At 42.8% G+C, this 17,121-nt stretch overlaps 1 protein-coding gene across 1 annotated transcript in view; it reads left to right on the top strand.

Annotated features, from left to right (window-relative positions):
- The first annotated feature begins 2,802 nt into the window (after positions 1–2,802).
- The window catches only part of fto (FTO alpha-ketoglutarate dependent dioxygenase), a 123,225-nt gene continuing 108,906 nt past the window's right edge, over positions 2,803–17,121 (top strand). Inside the window, exon 1 of the mRNA XM_028581411.1 lies at positions 2,803–3,100. Coding sequence (XP_028437212.1) covers positions 2,975–3,100 — 126 coding nt within the window. The 5' untranslated portion in view covers positions 2,803–2,974. The remainder of the gene's footprint in view (positions 3,101–17,121) is intronic.

The following is a 17,121-nucleotide window of genomic DNA, read 5'->3' as shown; positions in this document are numbered from 1 at the left end:
CTCCTGCAACTGAAAGTTATCGTTATTCACAAAGAGGCCTGTCTCTTGTATTTCCGTTTTTTTCAGGCCATACAATAGTTTGAAGAATGGGGGAAAGATGATTGCAGGGCTGTGGGCTCTGGTTTTAATACAGACACAACACAATGGTCTCTGTCTTCCTTTATTGTGCTTTAGTATATTCTGGCACCGTGCGCTTCTCATCTTTTATTCTTCCCCAACTTTTGTAGACGCTCATTATATCACAAAAAGGAGCCTTGTCAAAGGGTCATCCGGATCTGATGCAAAGCACAATAACAGAAAACATACCCCCATCGTGAGCACAAACACATTGGCCAGACCAGTAGAGAGGGCTATATGATGACAGAAGAAGTTCAAAGTGATTTTTCCCACTCCATCCCATATGATACCACATTAGAGTGTGGACAGGGATGACCTTGCCGTATGCTGAACCCCACAGGTCAGACATGAGAGGAGAGGTACCTATTATACAGGCTGATTCACTGCAGGACAAATGACAGGCATTGTAGAAGAAGGTAATTGGCTTGTCTTCATGTAAAGAGCCTGTTCATTATGATTGTTCACAGAGCCTGAGATCTGACCAGCGAGCAAAAAAGAGCCAGAAAAAGTTCTCCTCTTTGACATGTTCCCTATCACAATGATTGACAGTGAGAACACATTAATGATAGTTTGACACCCAACATACTGTATTGATGGATTGGGTTTATGGTTTTAATGGAATGGTGTGGATTTATCAAACAATGTTGACAGGAAAAAAATCTGAACGATAGTTTGGCATTTAACATACTGTAATGATGGATTGGGTTTATGGTTTTGATGGAGTGGTGTGGATTTATAAAAAAGAAAGAAATTGACAGCAAAAAAATAAATATTGTAAAACAATTGTAATCTGAAAATAACTACAAGGAATAGTCTAAAAACTTATTTTTTGTTTCTTGCAGAGAGTTACAGTCGATGAAAAGATTGACCACTCTCATATCAGAGAATTGTATAAATTTTCTCATCTCACTCTCGGCAAGAAAGCAAATTAGTGTATTTTCCAAAATGTCTAAATATTGCTTTGAAGCAGTGAGATTTTCTGTCTCATGAATTGCATTACAGTTTTGATAAGGTAACTTCTAAGTGTATTAAAAGGCATTTTTAAAGCAATGCACCTAATTATGATCACAGCAATTTTGCTTAAACCCTGGCTCTGAAATGATTCCTCAAACCCCCATTACTGAGAACTAAACTACATGATTTGAATGGTTTATACATTTTGTAAATAATTGAATAGGACCCATTGCGCACATATGATTCTTCAGCCATGGAGCTTGTGAGGACTTTCACACCATCCCAACATGGGCCACCAGCGATGGAATTAAAAACCACGCTACTGCAGAGTTAAAGGCCCTATTCATAATGTTCCCTCAAAGAGCTCCAAATCTGACAGTCAGCCAAAAATTGTCAGGCAGGGAACACTCTGTTCTTGAAATGCTTACCATAAAGATGATTGACAGTGGGAATATGTGAATGATTGTCTGACGCATAAAAGGGACAAAGTGTAATGACTGATCAGTGTGATAGAGGTTGGGTGAACTTTGTGAATTTTGACATTTACAACGTCATAAGATTTTTTCCCCCAACATAGTAGCTCTGAAAATGCATAGGCTGACATACGTCAATGTGAAAAACCTATCTATGCATACACATGGATCTAGTTTTCACAACATGATTCCAAGGATAGTTTTCAAACCTCCCTTTGGAAGACCAGAACAGAGGAGAGGAAATGTAGGTTATAAATAGGAATCAAAAGAACCCCCTCCGTTTATTAGTAAGGGATGCCAGAGACACCGACATCTTTGAAAGTGAGAGAGCTTTTGAGCATTTTACAAGACAGGTGAAAGAAACATGTGTGTTAAATCACTGTACCCGGCTCACTTGGGTCAGCTCTACCATAAAAGAAAAGAGATTACAAAGGAAACTAATGAAGACACTGATCAAAGTCTGTAATGGTAATATGTAGCAGGTGTTTCAGACCCCTGCAATCCGCCTCTGCACCACCCTCCCACCACCACCGCTGCTCCATCCGTGAAACTCTCTCACATGTGCGTTAATAGGAACAATGGACAGAACACATTTCAGCACTATTCAAAACATGTTATGAGCAATGGGGATGAACTCTCGGAGGGTACTTTAACTGTGGGTGATACATAAAGGCAGCCACATGGACGCTGTGCCTTTACGGTGCATTTTTATGATTGGTAGTAAGTTGAAAAGGGCTGACGTGGTTGAAGCCCACACCGGCAGAAAAGCACCTGGATTTGAGATGCATGCATGAAGGTTGGCGGGACATGAACTGGAGCGTGTTCAAAGCATGATTGCTATTTTTACACATAGTCTAAGATGAAAGTGGCACTGTTTTTGATTACAGAAGGGGAAAGCATATGGAATATCCGGGATATTTAGAAGAAAATATTTAGCATTTCTCTCAAAAATGTAAAATATTGCTGAACTGCAGTACTACCACTATGACATATACTACTACTACTACTACTACTACTACTACTACTACTACTAATAATAATAATAATAATGTGTGGTAGAAGTTGCTTTTTCTTTTACATATCGGTGATAATGTATTGATTTATTTTATTTTTGTATGTCACAGCCATTTTGAGGGATGTAAAACTCAAATCTCTGCTATAAAACTATCTTGACCGACATATCTGCAATTTGTAGAGCTGTATCTGGACTGCATCTGCGCAGTGCAACATCTAGAGCGTGCCGAAGCTACTTCCGCTCGAAGCACACGTTCACTCTGGGACTTGTAGTTCTTATTGCTACGCTATTAGCATCTCCTTCAAGAATCTCTCAACCCAAAAAGAAAAATGACACCGCCAGTGTTGACGATTTGGCTCTGACTGAAATAACACGGAAGGCTGCACTTGCACGTGCCCTTTCTAATATCGAGTAGATGAAAAAGCCACTTGTTCGTGTACTACAACAACCAGCGTCACCTCGAATGAAAGCGAGGCAGTGTAAACACAAGTCCAGGAACATGAAAAGATCGGGTGACAGTGAGGGGGAAAAGAGAAGAAAGGTATTGATAGCGTTTTCTCCGTTAGGTCTGGCATATTTCTAAGCCCTGTCGCTCGTTGAATATCTAATGGTCCTTATGTGATACTGCTGGCTGCATTTTGAAGGATAGAAAGCCGTAAATGTCAGCGCATACCTAACCTTGCCTGTTTCCTTTATTGTGTTTTCCATTTCCCCCCCAGTCTTCCACAATGAAGAATTACAGTTGCATTAAAACGGTGATTTATCACGTAAATACACTGCTGAGAAGAAGCTGTAGCTTGCAGAATAACGTCTTGGCAACATCCCATATCAACTGGAAACACAATGTGAACGAATTAGCTACGGGCCGTGGTATATTTGTGAGGAAATGGTAAAAGTCCGAATAATTCTGTTAGTTAGAAACAGTTAATGCAAAAAACCCCAAATAAAAGTCAAGAGACGCAACGTCAGAGCTTAATTTGGGATGCCATTCTGGTGTGAAGAATGAACAATGAATCAATTGTTAATTGTATAGTTAGCAACGGAACAGCCCGGAACAGTGAAAAACAAATAGTAAAGTTAGTGTGTAGGGTAACGTTATCTCAGATTTGGCGAGGTGCCAGGCCAGCATCCCACAGCTGCTATACAGTGGATGGTAACTGGTGCTCTGATGTACAGTAGAAATTAGAACGCATTGGTAAATGTAGTGATTAGGCTACTGTTCCTAAATAATACCCTCTGTAAATATGCCAGCAGTAGAACCTGCTATGGTATAAGAAGAGGTGTTTGCTGGAGGGCAATTATTTGCACATGATATGAACAGAGATGGGTTTGTCTATAACCTGTGATGGGAAACTGTTGTGTGTGCTGGTGCGTTAAGCTGTGTTGGGCTTAATCAGGTTTTCACGTTCTGTACTAACCATATAACTTTGCGGTTTGTTGAGATACTAAAGGAAAGGAAGGAAAGGGCTCTGCTGTGCCCAAGGCATTCTGGGATGTGTTTTGACTTAAAGTCATAGTGTCTGTCTGTTTGTCTGCCTCTCTGTCTGTTCCTCTTATCTCCTGACTTGGACGCTGTCTGCTGTGGCACATGTGTTTGGATCATGTTAGACAGCAGTGAAACTATGTAAGACGTGGTTCCTCCTGTTTATGAAAGCAGCCATGGCGGCCAGATGAGCGGCTCAGAGAGAGAACTCATTCCAGCTGGCCCTCAGGCAGCCATGCAGCACTGCACAGACCTAATGGCGTAGCTTCCGTTCTCTTTAGATAAATAAAAGGATGAGCAAGAGGAATTGTAATTGAAAAATGACTGTGTGACTGTAGAGCAGCCAATGAAGAAGCTGCATGCATTTTAGCTACTTTTTTACAATATCAGTGGTTGTATAATGATACAGATATTATAATAACTAATTACTTGGATATGACGGTTGTCTTATCCAGTAAGTGAGTGTGTCTGCAATGCTGCACAAAGTGAGATATGCACTATGATGGGTCCACTGTCATTCTGAGTTAGGGAATGCTAGCATCAACAGATTAGTGCCAAATGAATACACAATCTCATAGGAAAATCCCACTACAGCAAGTAAGCATAGCATACTTACAGGTGGGATGCCATGTGAGTATATCTATTCTTTAACTGAAATAAAATAGGACATTGGCTTAACTGCCCAGGGAGAATTAATCACACTCCATCCACAATAATTCACATTTATTTGCAATTGAAAAATCTAAAATAATTATACTTTTTTACTTAGACTCAAGAATGGATCCATTACACACTGTTTGGCACACTAACTGTTTTCTTTATCATTTCAGCTAGATAATGGTAGACTATTTGTAAGTCTGTGCATTGCCTTATGTTCCGTAAATAGCTACATTTTCATGAATTGAAAACAATTAATTAGGTAATGTCAGTATTGTCATCCCAGGATGAATTTCCACTCATGCCTTGGTAAGTGTGAAAACGGCACTGACCCTGTCCCTTAACCCAATGTTCTAATGCTGTCTTTGATGCAAGCCTGCCATTTGGACAGTGATGACAAGTATAAAGTGCTGTTTTGAAACAGGAAGAGTGTGTGTGAGCGGAAGGCTAAGTAATGATCACACAGGGTCACCAGATGTTGTGAGGTCCTGGGCTCAGCCCAGCCCATTGCTTAGATCAGCCTCATTGGTTTTCTCTGGTTGTGGCACCTAGTGCAAGCTGTTTAGGGTATTTACTTTCTGAACACTCATTAAAATGGTTTGTGTTTCCCTTGGCAATTCTGTTAAATTAACAACTACAGAGGTAAAAGCTGATTATGTGGCCACACATCCAGACATGGTTAATCAATTCTCCCACACAAATTGTTAGCTGGTGAATTAGTGTAAAGGAAACGATTTATGGCGACTAATGCCGACGTCCTGTCATGTCAGGCCTGGTGTTTTAGCAAGAGGGGGGTGTCAGATTCAGCACATTCAGCAGCTTTGCACTCTGCCGGCCATCTTTTTCTCCCTTTTAACCCAAGCTACATGCTGTTTGCTCTATTAATGAGCCAATAATGGAGAAATAGTGTTGGGTGCTGTCATAAAACATGGGTATGGATACCTAAGGCAGGGTAGCGCATAAGCTCCAACAGAGCTAGATTTACACCTTGGCTCTGTGTAGAATGGTAGAAAGGGGAACACTCTGCATGGGGGCTCTCACAGCTTTATCAGACCCCTGCCGGTCGAGCTGTGGAAAAGCCAAGGCTCAGAAAAATACGGCGGTGGCAGATAATGATACCATTACACTAATGGAGCTGGCAAATGAAGGAGAACCCAGATGCCCTGCTTTATTACCGGAGGGGGTCATTTCCTCGCTGCATTCCTAATGGCCTGAGCACACAGTATTGATCAGGCTATCATGCTGCTAATCCTCTACAGAATTACTTATCGCTGGCTAGGTGTCGATCCACCTCATGCCCTGCTCTGGCCTTGCCGCTGGGCGGCCGCTGTGTTCAGCAGGGACCCACCGGGCAGTTTATCCAGTCATGATTTAGGGCCAAGCAGGGATGGCGTCTGGGAGGTCTTCAGCAGTGGGCTGGCCAGTTCAGCGTGTAACAAAAAGGAGGCAAATGAACCTTATAGCTTTCATTTAATTAAGGAGTAGGCAGTGATGTGGTTCCTCCCTCTTTATGGCCCCATTGGCCGCTGTGGAGCAGGGGAAGCTGTGAGGTTGGGTGTTGTTCTCAGTAATTGTGTTGCGCTGTAAATAAGAACAGGCAGCTTATGTGCCATCATCAGCAGCAGCAGGATGCAAGATTTTCACCAAGCCGCTGGCCTGATTTGATTACTAAATGCTTTACATATTTAACTTAACTTCATTCTTGGGACTGAATTTGTTTCTTTAGGCCTTACTATAGTGGGCCTTCTAGTTTCAGTTCTGATTACTGCAATTGGAAAAGTGGCGTTATGTGATAACTAAAGAAAAGATATTCTAAATTATTCATGCTATGCATTATTTGAACATGACCGAGAATGGTGTAGCCTGGGCTAGGGCTGGGCGATATGGACCAAAAGTCATATCCCGATATATTTTGGCTGAATATCGATATACGATATATATCCTGATATTTTTTCCGCAAAGTGAGAGCAAATGTTCAGTCAAAGTCAAAGCCAAATATGACATGTCACAAGTAGATTCATAGAAACCGGTTGCAAAATCAAATGAATAAATAATAAACAGGTTTCTTCACCTGGTTCAATGCTCAGCTGTTCAAATAACAATAAAATGTAAACATAAATACTGTATAACAACAGGAGTACCTTTTTTGAAATCAAAGCTCCATAAGGTTTGTTTTAGTTTTTTCCAACGTTTTAAATTGTTAAATTTTTCTTCTACACATTTTCAGCGCTTATTTCTACGTCCCATATTTTCTGATATAGGGCTGGGCGATATATAGAGAAAATCAGATATCATGATATTCTTGACCAAATACCTCGATATCGATATTGTGGCGATATATTCTAGAGTCGACAGTTGGTGCTCTCGCAAAATATCTTCACACTTAGATTTTAGATAAATAATCAATAATAGAACAGTCTGGTAAGTTCAGAAAAGTACATCACTTCACTGTAATGCAGCCTTTAAAAGCAGGAAAAAAAACTTATGGTCATATCACGATATTACGATATCCAAAATCTAAGACGATATCTAGTCTCATATCACGATATCGATATAATATCGATATATCGCCCAGCCCTAGCCTGGGCCCATCATTATTACAAATGAATAGGAGGGTCAGGTAGCACAGAGTACTTTGCCCAGGGCTTGTGACCTGTCGTATCCTTGGCCCCTTTACTGGGCCTCTGTGTGCATCAGCATCCTCAGGCCATTGGAAGTGTGGTTAGGTAGCATCAGCAGACCCCTCTTGTCACCTCTGGCCTTGGCTAATCGAAGAGTTTACCTTAAGGGGGGCATTACGCCCTGTTCGTTAGGGCCACTGCAGTAGTCATAAAGAAGTATTTATATATTTCCATCTGGAACAACCTGTCGTGGCTAGGGAAACTAGCTATTGATCCAGATATTTAGTCATTTCTTTCTGCGTGCGCCATCAATATTGTTCAAACAGCCGTCCACGCGAGGGTTGACCTCAGCCCCGGCCTCTATTTTTCGCTCCCATTGGAGTTCAATGATATACTATTCTGAAAAGTAAAATCAATGAATGAATATGAAGTGTTGGTGTGTAATATAACGCAGGCCCAAGGCCCCAGGTCTTTCATTGATCTGCTATGTGAGCGTTGGAGGGGGCTGATTAGTCTGTTTCTGAGCTTTCCCTCTACATGTCTTTACCTTGTCTTGCCTATTTGATCTTTGGCTCACATATTTGGACTGAGGTTAGATCAACAGATCAAGTTGGTTATTTTAGCCTCTCTTTAAACTAATCCAGCCAACTTACTACAATGCAATGCTTTTATTTTCCTGCCTGGTAACTTGTAACTTGTATTGGAGTGAAACTGATGAGATATGACATGCAATCAAGTGTTTACGTTCCAATATTGCTTTTATTGTTTAGAAGTTTCGAGAAGTGTCTTTTTATGTAAATGTGTTTTAGTTTAACAGTAAAGGAGATCTCTAATTTCGAACTTAACCAACTTAAATGTTGGAGCGCTGCAGTAAGTGCAATGGAGGGCAAGTCTTTGTTGTAAATATGTCAGTGATGGTATGTTTTCCTCCACTTCATTTGTGATGTCATTATTAAATACACTGATTATATGGCATACAACTGGTCACATAAGCAAGCTGTTTCCTTGAGATAAATTGATGCACTAAGTTACTGTTTAGTGCCCATGAGATGGTTCTCTGTTAAGGAGATTGGTTACCACTAGCCATATACTGTAGGTGTTGGGTTAGCTTCTAGTTCCCTCTCATCCTACCACCTTTTTTATAGTGGTCTTTGTTGAATGCATGACATATTAGTGCATTAAGTCTACATTTGATTTGCATCTGGATCAACTTTTATTGCCTCGCTTGCATTGTCTCAGGGTACGTGGCTAAGATCGGCAGAGACTCCCATATGTGCTTGAGAGGACCTGTGATCTTACTAAACATTTTAATGGACAAAGCAGAGATAGCCTTATGCCAGGCACAACAATTAAACACCATAGTGAGTTTATTTTAAGCAATGGCTGCTATCCACTCACCTCTGACTGTTTGGCTGCATTATGGCATAAAGCAAGATGAAAAATGAAAAATAAATAGTTCTACCAGAGCAAAAATCTGCCATATTTCCACAGAATTTCCACAGATATGAGGCAAGAGTAATCTTGTCTTACACCCATACAGTCCTGCTTAGTTTGATTTCCTCTAGATGCCTTCATTCTTCACAAATTCAAATCATGATATTGAAGCTAAGTTTAAAACATTAAGGTATATTCTGCTAGTGAAATAACACTTTAGGTTCCAATTCTTGGGTATAATGCTATGTTTAGCATTTACCACCCGGATGGTTTTCTCCTATGAAAACTGTCACTAGGATTGCCTAAACAGCCCTTGACAGCTTATGTGTCTGACAACCCCTACCGAGCACCTCATATTAGTGTTGAGGTATTAGCCACAGATGTCCGCATATTCGCAAACAAGGCCGCGATGTGGATCATGCAAACTGGTCGACCAGATCAGCCGTCAGATTCAATGAGATTACATCAAATATGACCTGCCCAAGCAGGGTTCATCTGTCATGCATGTGTCCCGTCACAAGAAAGACACGGAATAATCAGTTCAATCAATAGATGGTGGTGGCTCATTGGACTGGTGCTGAATAAACATGGGAATGACCCTCTCAACTCATACACAGAGGCTAGAGTCTCCAGGGGGTTCATTAGCCACTCAAGGCTATGATCCAGGCGAGTCGTTATTTTCTATTTCCGTTTGTTTGGCATTCTGGTGGTGTGTGTGCGATTGTCCACTGTGTGTGCGGTTTTGTGTAGGTTGACGGGTGTAAGTGTGAGGTATGGGTGTCTTTTTCTTCTCAACACCAAGACAGATTCCTTGTATGTGTAAAAAACGTACTTGGCAATAAAGCCCTTTCTGATTCAGATTCTTTCAATGTATAGTTGTAAGTTTGTATGCACGTGTGTGTGTGTGTGTGTGTGTGTGTGTGTGTGTGTGTGTGTGTGTGTGTGTTTTAAGGCTGCTGTTTGTGTGAATGCTAAGAGAACATAAGATATGTGTTAACAATCTTTAATAAGCTTGTTAAGCACCATAGATATTGGAAAGATGAACAATCAGGCCTACAGAGGTAATATTGCAGCAGACACTTCGCCCCCAAAGCAAACATGTCAGTAATAATTAATGCTACCCAGAATACATCCTAGCTGCCCCGGTTGTTGCTAATTTTAGCCCACTCTAATAAAAATGATTTTACTATGCAGAGCCACCTGCATAGGACAGAACAGTCTCCATGCTGTTTATTTGTGAATTTATTTTCTTTTGTAATGACTCACCTTTCCAATAAAATAAAAGTGCCTACTGCTACGGTGTGGGCTACATCTGGTTTCAATGGAAAGTCCAAAACCTTTCATTCACAAAAGCTGCAGGAGACCAGGTTCACAAGGAGCTGTAAATAGTAACTGTTAATTTGTACATCATAAGCTCTTTTCCATAAACATTAGCAATGAAAGTGTGTTAAAATACCTGGCGTTTAGCTTATTGCTTTGTACTGGCTGAACATAGGAAGTGCCTCCTTTTAGCCAGTGCCAGGTTTTAGCATTGAAATTAGCTTAGCCAGCTGGAGGTACACTTGGCTTCCCCTTCTAACCACCGTAAAGAAAATACCACAGGTAGTTTCTACTTGTAAAAAAAAACTAAAACATTATGTCATTTTGAAAAATAGTATTGTGTTACTTTATAGGAAGGGTACGATAGTTATGGGCTGTGTCTCATTCCGCATACTCCCGTCAGTACACTGCTAATGTGCACTGACCACTTACTGCTGTAGTGCCCACTTTTGATGGTTGGTATTGTCCCACAAGGAACACTTATGTTAAAACACTTACTGGAAATGATGAGCGGTCGGCTCAGCTCGCCGCCTCTCAAAATCTGACGGAAATCTATTAAACTGACCTTTGTCGATCAAAAAAACAGACAATTCAGCAACTGTTTTCTCGCTTAAAATGTTTTCAGAAACACGTTTCGGTGAACTATTTTCGTAAAATACGAGATCGTATTCTGAACGAGCTGCCATTATGCCTGGTTGTGAAATCCGGGAGAAGCCAGACCCACGTGACGTGTTCGTCCAATCAGCTGCCGGTCGACGTCCCTGGTCCCTCCCCTTTTTGCATATGACATATCAATTTTGTATGTTGTTTAATTAGCAAATAAGTTAGCGTTGCCAAGGTTAAAATTGCAAAAAAAGCATTCAAATACAACATTAGCCATTGATCTAATTGCTGTCTAATATTATCTAATAGAACACAACATTCTGAAAGTGTTTTGAAAAGTGATGTTCAGTCCCTGTGCCATCAGGTGCTTTGGACAACTGCATCCACCGGAGGACATCAACTTCTGAAGTAGGTGTCCTGGTAACCCTGGATCTGCTTTTATGGACATTTTGGTATTGTTTTGTTTCAGCATTTACACTGCATCGAGTCTTTGAGAAGTGTCTTCTCACTTCAAATAGTCTGTTCATGTCTCAGTGATTTTTCCTCTGAGCCCCCGTGTGTTTTTTCTTCATCAGCCTAACTTTTCCTTGCATATGCGAAGGAGCCAACGACAGCTTGACTGGCATGCTGTCAGACAGGTGATGCCTTTCCAACGGTGGAGCATCAGCCCTTTCTTGTGAGCTTGTGCTTGTGTGTGTGTGTGTGTGTGTGGAAAAGTGGGGGTATTGTCAGGACGTGACCGGCACACTTTGCATGTTCCTTTCGAGACAGGTGCTCCTGGGCAAGCACTGGTGCATGACAGTTGCCTTTCATCGCTGTCTTCTCTACACTTAACCCCTGACCAGCCCTCCCTCCTTCCTCTTCCTCCTCATCCACTCCTCCTCTCTCCTCCCACCTCTTTCCTCCACGTCTGACCTCTTCTCACGGCACTTCCCTCGGCCGTCCTGAGTGATGGACTGCGAAGGCTGGTGCGCGGGTTGCGCTTTGTATGTGGTTGTGTGGTGCGGCAGGCTCGTCACAAGTCTACCACTGTCAGGCCACGGAAACCCAGCTGTCCAGACTGAACCACACACACACACACACACACACACACACACACACACACACACACACACACACACACACACACACACACACACACACACACACACACACACACACACACACACACACACGCGCGCGCGCGCGCACACCCATCCACACTTAAACCCACACCGCACCTTTTTGTTCAACAGTCCGTAATTCCATCCACCGGTGCTGTCAAGCACTTGATCAAACGTGCATAAAGAAACGAGCCCCATGGCTGAATCCCATCTTTTCTCTTCCTATCATAATGTAGGCAGATTTCCCCTCCTCTGCCTGTTTCTTCAACTGTGTTTATTCAGATGAGGCTGACTGGGGGGCAGCAGGTCACATCCACTTGCCTGGCTAAAACGGTCCTGAATTGAGTGTTGTCTCCAGTGAGATGGAGAGAGAAAAAACACAAGGAGGGGTTAGGAAGGGCTGCTGAGCGGTCATGTCAGGGCTGTTTTCGGGGCTATTTGTGTGTGTGTGTGTGTGCGTGTGCCCATGGCAGGGGTAGGGTTTAGGGAGTTTGAGGGTTCAGTTGTCAACCCCTGTGTCATGCTTGCCCTGGCCCTGTTATGTAGAGGGCATCCACTGTCATTTGTTGCAGGACTGTGAAGTGGAGTGAGCCACAGAGGCACAAAAAGCAGTCGGCACACTGTGAGCACTCAGGTGCCGTCAAGTAACACACATCCATTTGAAGCACACTCCTACTCTGCAGGAACTAATGCTTTAATAATTGGACACCCCAAAGTTTGTGTTGTATCTAGTTTTTTTTTAGGGATTTGTTTAAGGGTTGGCCTTTTAATCTCCATCAATACTTGTGTTTATCCAAGCTGGAGACTGATACAGGTGTTTTCTATACTGTGTGTACTTCATTTTATGTTTTTCCTTATTTATTTTTTTGAGCTTCATCATGTTAAGTGAAGTAGGTGGATTAAAGTCATGCTTGGAGCCAACTTTGGGTAAGACATGTAAAATGTAAAAACAAGACCCCTTAAACTTGTTGTCGGAGTTTCAGTCACAAGCGCAGTGCACACCATGAGCTTAATCCAACAACAGCCCTAGTCTGCCATACTGTACAACCGCTATCTGCACACGAGTGGACCCCTTCCTTGCAGCCGTTGTCATATATAGGGGGCATTGTCACGTATGAGATGGACTCATGTAAATGTGGTGACAGGCTACTGTCTCGGCTGACTGACAGCATAGAGGGATTGGGCTAATCTGAGTGACTGATTCGAGACACGCAGCGGCTCGCCTGTCCCCATAACTCCTGAGAAATAGACAGCTTCAGCGGAGTTATCTGTGTTTGTAAGTCCTTCTGCTGCGCTGGGATGACAATAGGGATTAGTGCCAAGGTTCTTTAAACTGTTTTTTTATTTTATTTTTGGGAGGGGGGAAGGGGCCCTCTTATTGGCGTCTCGGCAGGATGCTGCCGCAGCCAGTTTTCCTTGACTGTCAATTAAAGAGGGGATCATTAACTTCAAGGGTATAAATGTTCTAACACTGGTATTACGTTGGGAAGCTAAGTCGCTGACAGATGTTCCAACTTTAATTCTCCACTTGTTTTTTTGTCCTTTAATTAATTTATGTATCACTATTCGGGTTTTAAATATTTTTTTCCCCCTGTCTGCTCTTTGTTAGCCTGTAATCTCAGTTACCATGGTAGTCGCAAAGACGATTGGGCCTTGTCACTCGCCTGTGTTTCTTATGTGGTTCAATCGGCTAATGTATTCAATATCACCCAAACTGAAAGGTAAACAGTATCTAATGGCGCGTGTATTCCTGCACTGCCTCAATGCAGCCTGGAGGCACTGGGCGGGAGGAGAACAGCATGTCTGCCTCTAGTTCTAGGACCCAGCTACTTAGAACGGCGCTTGATAAAAACAAAATGAGCGCAGCTTGTATCTCTGTACATGTGTGGTTTTTAGGTAAGGTAAACAAAAGTAGTTTACTACTTTGGGGTTTTCTTTTGAAAGCTCTGTTGGCGGTTGGGAACCATAAGTATGACAGCTGTGGTTGAGATTTCCTCAGAGTGTAAGCACAGACATAGAGTTGCGGCGGGATACAGTAAGGTGTATACTGTAGGTAGCCACGTAGTGAAAGAAAGAAAACAAGAGGAGGAGAGATGTTAAGGAGAGTGGGAGAGAGATAGGCGACAGAGACTGCTAATGGGCAAACTCTTCATCCACTGCCACTGCCATCACTACCACCACCCTGTTCTCCCATGACAGCTCTTTTCCTTTGTTCTCCCTCTCGGCCCACTCTCTGCCGGGGACTCGTGACAAGTTTTTGCGGGCTGATCAAACGCTGCGGTGACACCTGATTAGGATATAGTGCGTGTTTACAGCCATGCATGGCGAGGACCCCCCCATCCTATTCAGACAACAAGGGAGACTTCACCTTGACTAATTAAATTTGCACTTGCAGTGCCAGCTGTGACAGCCACTGGAGGGCTGCATTTATTTATGTCACTCCATACATACTTCCTGTGACGTTCATGGAGGCTGAGTTTGCAGTAGCGCCTCTGTTTCCCCCACAGTAAATTCCGGTGTGTAATATCATGGCTTTCGAAATTGCTTCTGACTGATAACTAAAGAAAATATTTCAACTTGCATATTTTGCTTATGTTTGAACTTATGTTTTTTAATTAGATTTCTGGCAGGTGGCACAACTTGCCAAATAACATTTGCATGATTGTGGCCTTTAGATCATGGTAAATATGAAAATGTGATCAAAGTTAGTTACTATCAAATGATATTTAGTGGTAGCCAGTTGATGGTCTGACTTTGTGTGTGCATTTAATCATGGATTAATGTGCGTACATATGTGTGCTTGTACACGATCTGCCTTTCAGAGCGTGCATGTGTGTGTATCTATCTAAATCAGTGTTGAGAGTGTAAAGGGCCACGGCTGAAGTGAGCAGGACATCAGTCACCCGGTAGTAGGAGACAGGGCCTCGTAATTTGTGGCTCTCCCCCCTCTCTCGCTCACTCATTCCGTCTCTTCACAACCCCTCTACCCCCCCCACCCCCCCATCCTGCCTCCCCAGCCTTAAATTGACCAGCTCGACTGCTGGTCATGCTGTATTACATGGGTTGGATGAAGTAATTATTTCTAGGCCACTGACTACAAGCAAGATTAATAGTTTTTGAAACGGCCATAATGGAGGGCTGACCCGCCGTGACATAAGCATTATTTCAAGCTCACCTCAACTCTCATCCCTCTCACCTCTGGGCACTGGCAGAGTGTGATTTATACCTGGGTTAATGAGGGGAGGGGACCTAGGGGCCCAGGTCCACCAGCCTACCAGTGCAGTGTTACAGGCCCGCTCCCCCAACTGAAAACACAGTGAGGTCACTTGAGGAAGGCTGAGGTTTTTGCTTGATTGAGCTTTGGAAACGAGATGTAAAGTGATTAAAATCAACATCATTCCTGAATGTCATCGTTTTACTGTATGTTGTAATTTGATTAGAAACTTGAATGGTTTAGGCTGTTCTTTGGAAAGGATTGGTGCTTACTGAGATGTCATTGAAAGAATAAAACAATATGCTTCATCTGCCCCCCCTCCCACACACACACACACACACACACACACACACACACACACACACACACACACACACACACACACACACACACTCACCACCCACCCATCCCTGATGCTCTGGAGCCTTAAGGAACAGAGAAGCTGGGAAGCTGTCACTAGGTGGCACTTGGACATCATGTTATCAGATGCTCTCTCCTCTTCACCCCACCCCACCCCACCCCACCCAACCCTCCTCCTCGCCACCCTCGTTTGCTCCCTCCCTCCTCTCTTGCCTCCCTCACTTCCTCCCTTCCCTCTGTGCTAAGTACACCTCAGATGTCAGGGTGTTTTATTTTTATTGGACGAGGGTATTGTGTAATGCATTCACCTCCGTTCCTGCCAGCTGTTAAATGCCCCAGAACATGGTCTGGCCAGGCTCCGCCCCGTTAACCCCTCTGATTGGCTGTAATAATTAGCAGAAGTGAACAGTAACTATGGCACCTAGCGAGGGTTTGGGACAGATTGCGGGCCCCTGATACATACGTGAGAGAATGCTCCGGACTTAAGTGACTTGGGTCTGGCCCAACCTGGCCACATCCCCCCCTGACTCAAGTGCATGTGTGTATTTTAAGCTTTAATATTAACCCTCAACTTAAACATATGCATGCAGTGTGGCACCAGCAATTACATTTTCAAATGGCTGGGTTTGTAAACCTCCAGAATGTTAATCTGTCACCATTCAAGCTACTGGGAAGAGTGAAAAGAGGATTAAGCTATTCAATTCCTGGTAGAATATTTCCCTTTGTTCAGAATGAGTGAAGGAAAAATAAATAAAGAAATGAGGTGGCTTCTCAAGCAAGACAAGTGCCGTCTGCTATACTTCAGGATTTGGCTAATGCCATTATAGCAAACTTATCTGCTTCAGGATTCCAGGAAGACAGGTTGACGGCCGTGTAAACAGCCACAAATGATATCCGGCCCTTAATTCAATATTAATCTGAGGTCGCATCATAATGCCAGTTTATCTGGGTCAAAGACTAGCCTACATGAGATAGAATTAGACCTGTCCTAGATGTTCAGTCAACATCTGTTTTGGGCCATATGTTTTTCTAGTGGCTTAGGTGGTTGTCAGCATTTCAACTTCGGCCACTGCTCTAGCTTGTTTATAATACCATATTCAAAAATCAGTTCCAACAAATTAGGTCTCGAAAAATAATTGAAGAGCTTGTCTGTCTAGTTGTCTTTGGAAAAAAAAAATATGATATAGTTGATAGCAAAAAATTAGAACAAGACAGGATCCTCTCTATTTTGATATATGTGATGATATGTATGATCTTCTGCTATTGTTTCCCCTCCAAAATGGCTCATTTTATAGGTTGTGTGTTAATGTGACATACAGCTGAGTTGATGGTAAAATATCTTTGAAAGTGTTTTGTCAAGCAACATACTTTATCAAATCTTATGTTTAGCATAAGGTTATAATATACCACATGATAATTGTCACAGCTGTCAGCCAATCCGGCACAGTACCCCTGTCTCAGCCTCTCGTTTACCCTTGACTCCCAGCCCCTCCGGTCGGATTGCACATCATCTTTATCCCAGATGAAGTTCCAGGCTCGGTAGTGTCAGAAGCTGATCTAATATGGAGCCGAAAGGACACAGAGTTGGGAAATCATCGTCATTTGAAGAGGTTGCTTGTCACATGATGGGTTTGATCAACCCGTGCCGCGGTACACAGAGCCGGGTCTTTGCACAGTCTAACAGTGGTACTGGATTAGAGACACAAGCCACTTCTACTGTGATCAGTCACTCACACAAGGAGACACGCGGCAGGACTGAAATCCTCC

This window comes from Perca flavescens, chromosome 1, assembly GCF_004354835.1.
Source record: "Perca flavescens isolate YP-PL-M2 chromosome 1, PFLA_1.0, whole genome shotgun sequence".
In the NCBI taxonomy this organism is placed as follows: Eukaryota; Metazoa; Chordata; class Actinopteri; order Perciformes; family Percidae; genus Perca; species Perca flavescens.
Note: the sequence above shows the minus strand (reverse complement) of the source record. Positions and strands in the feature narration are given on the sequence as shown.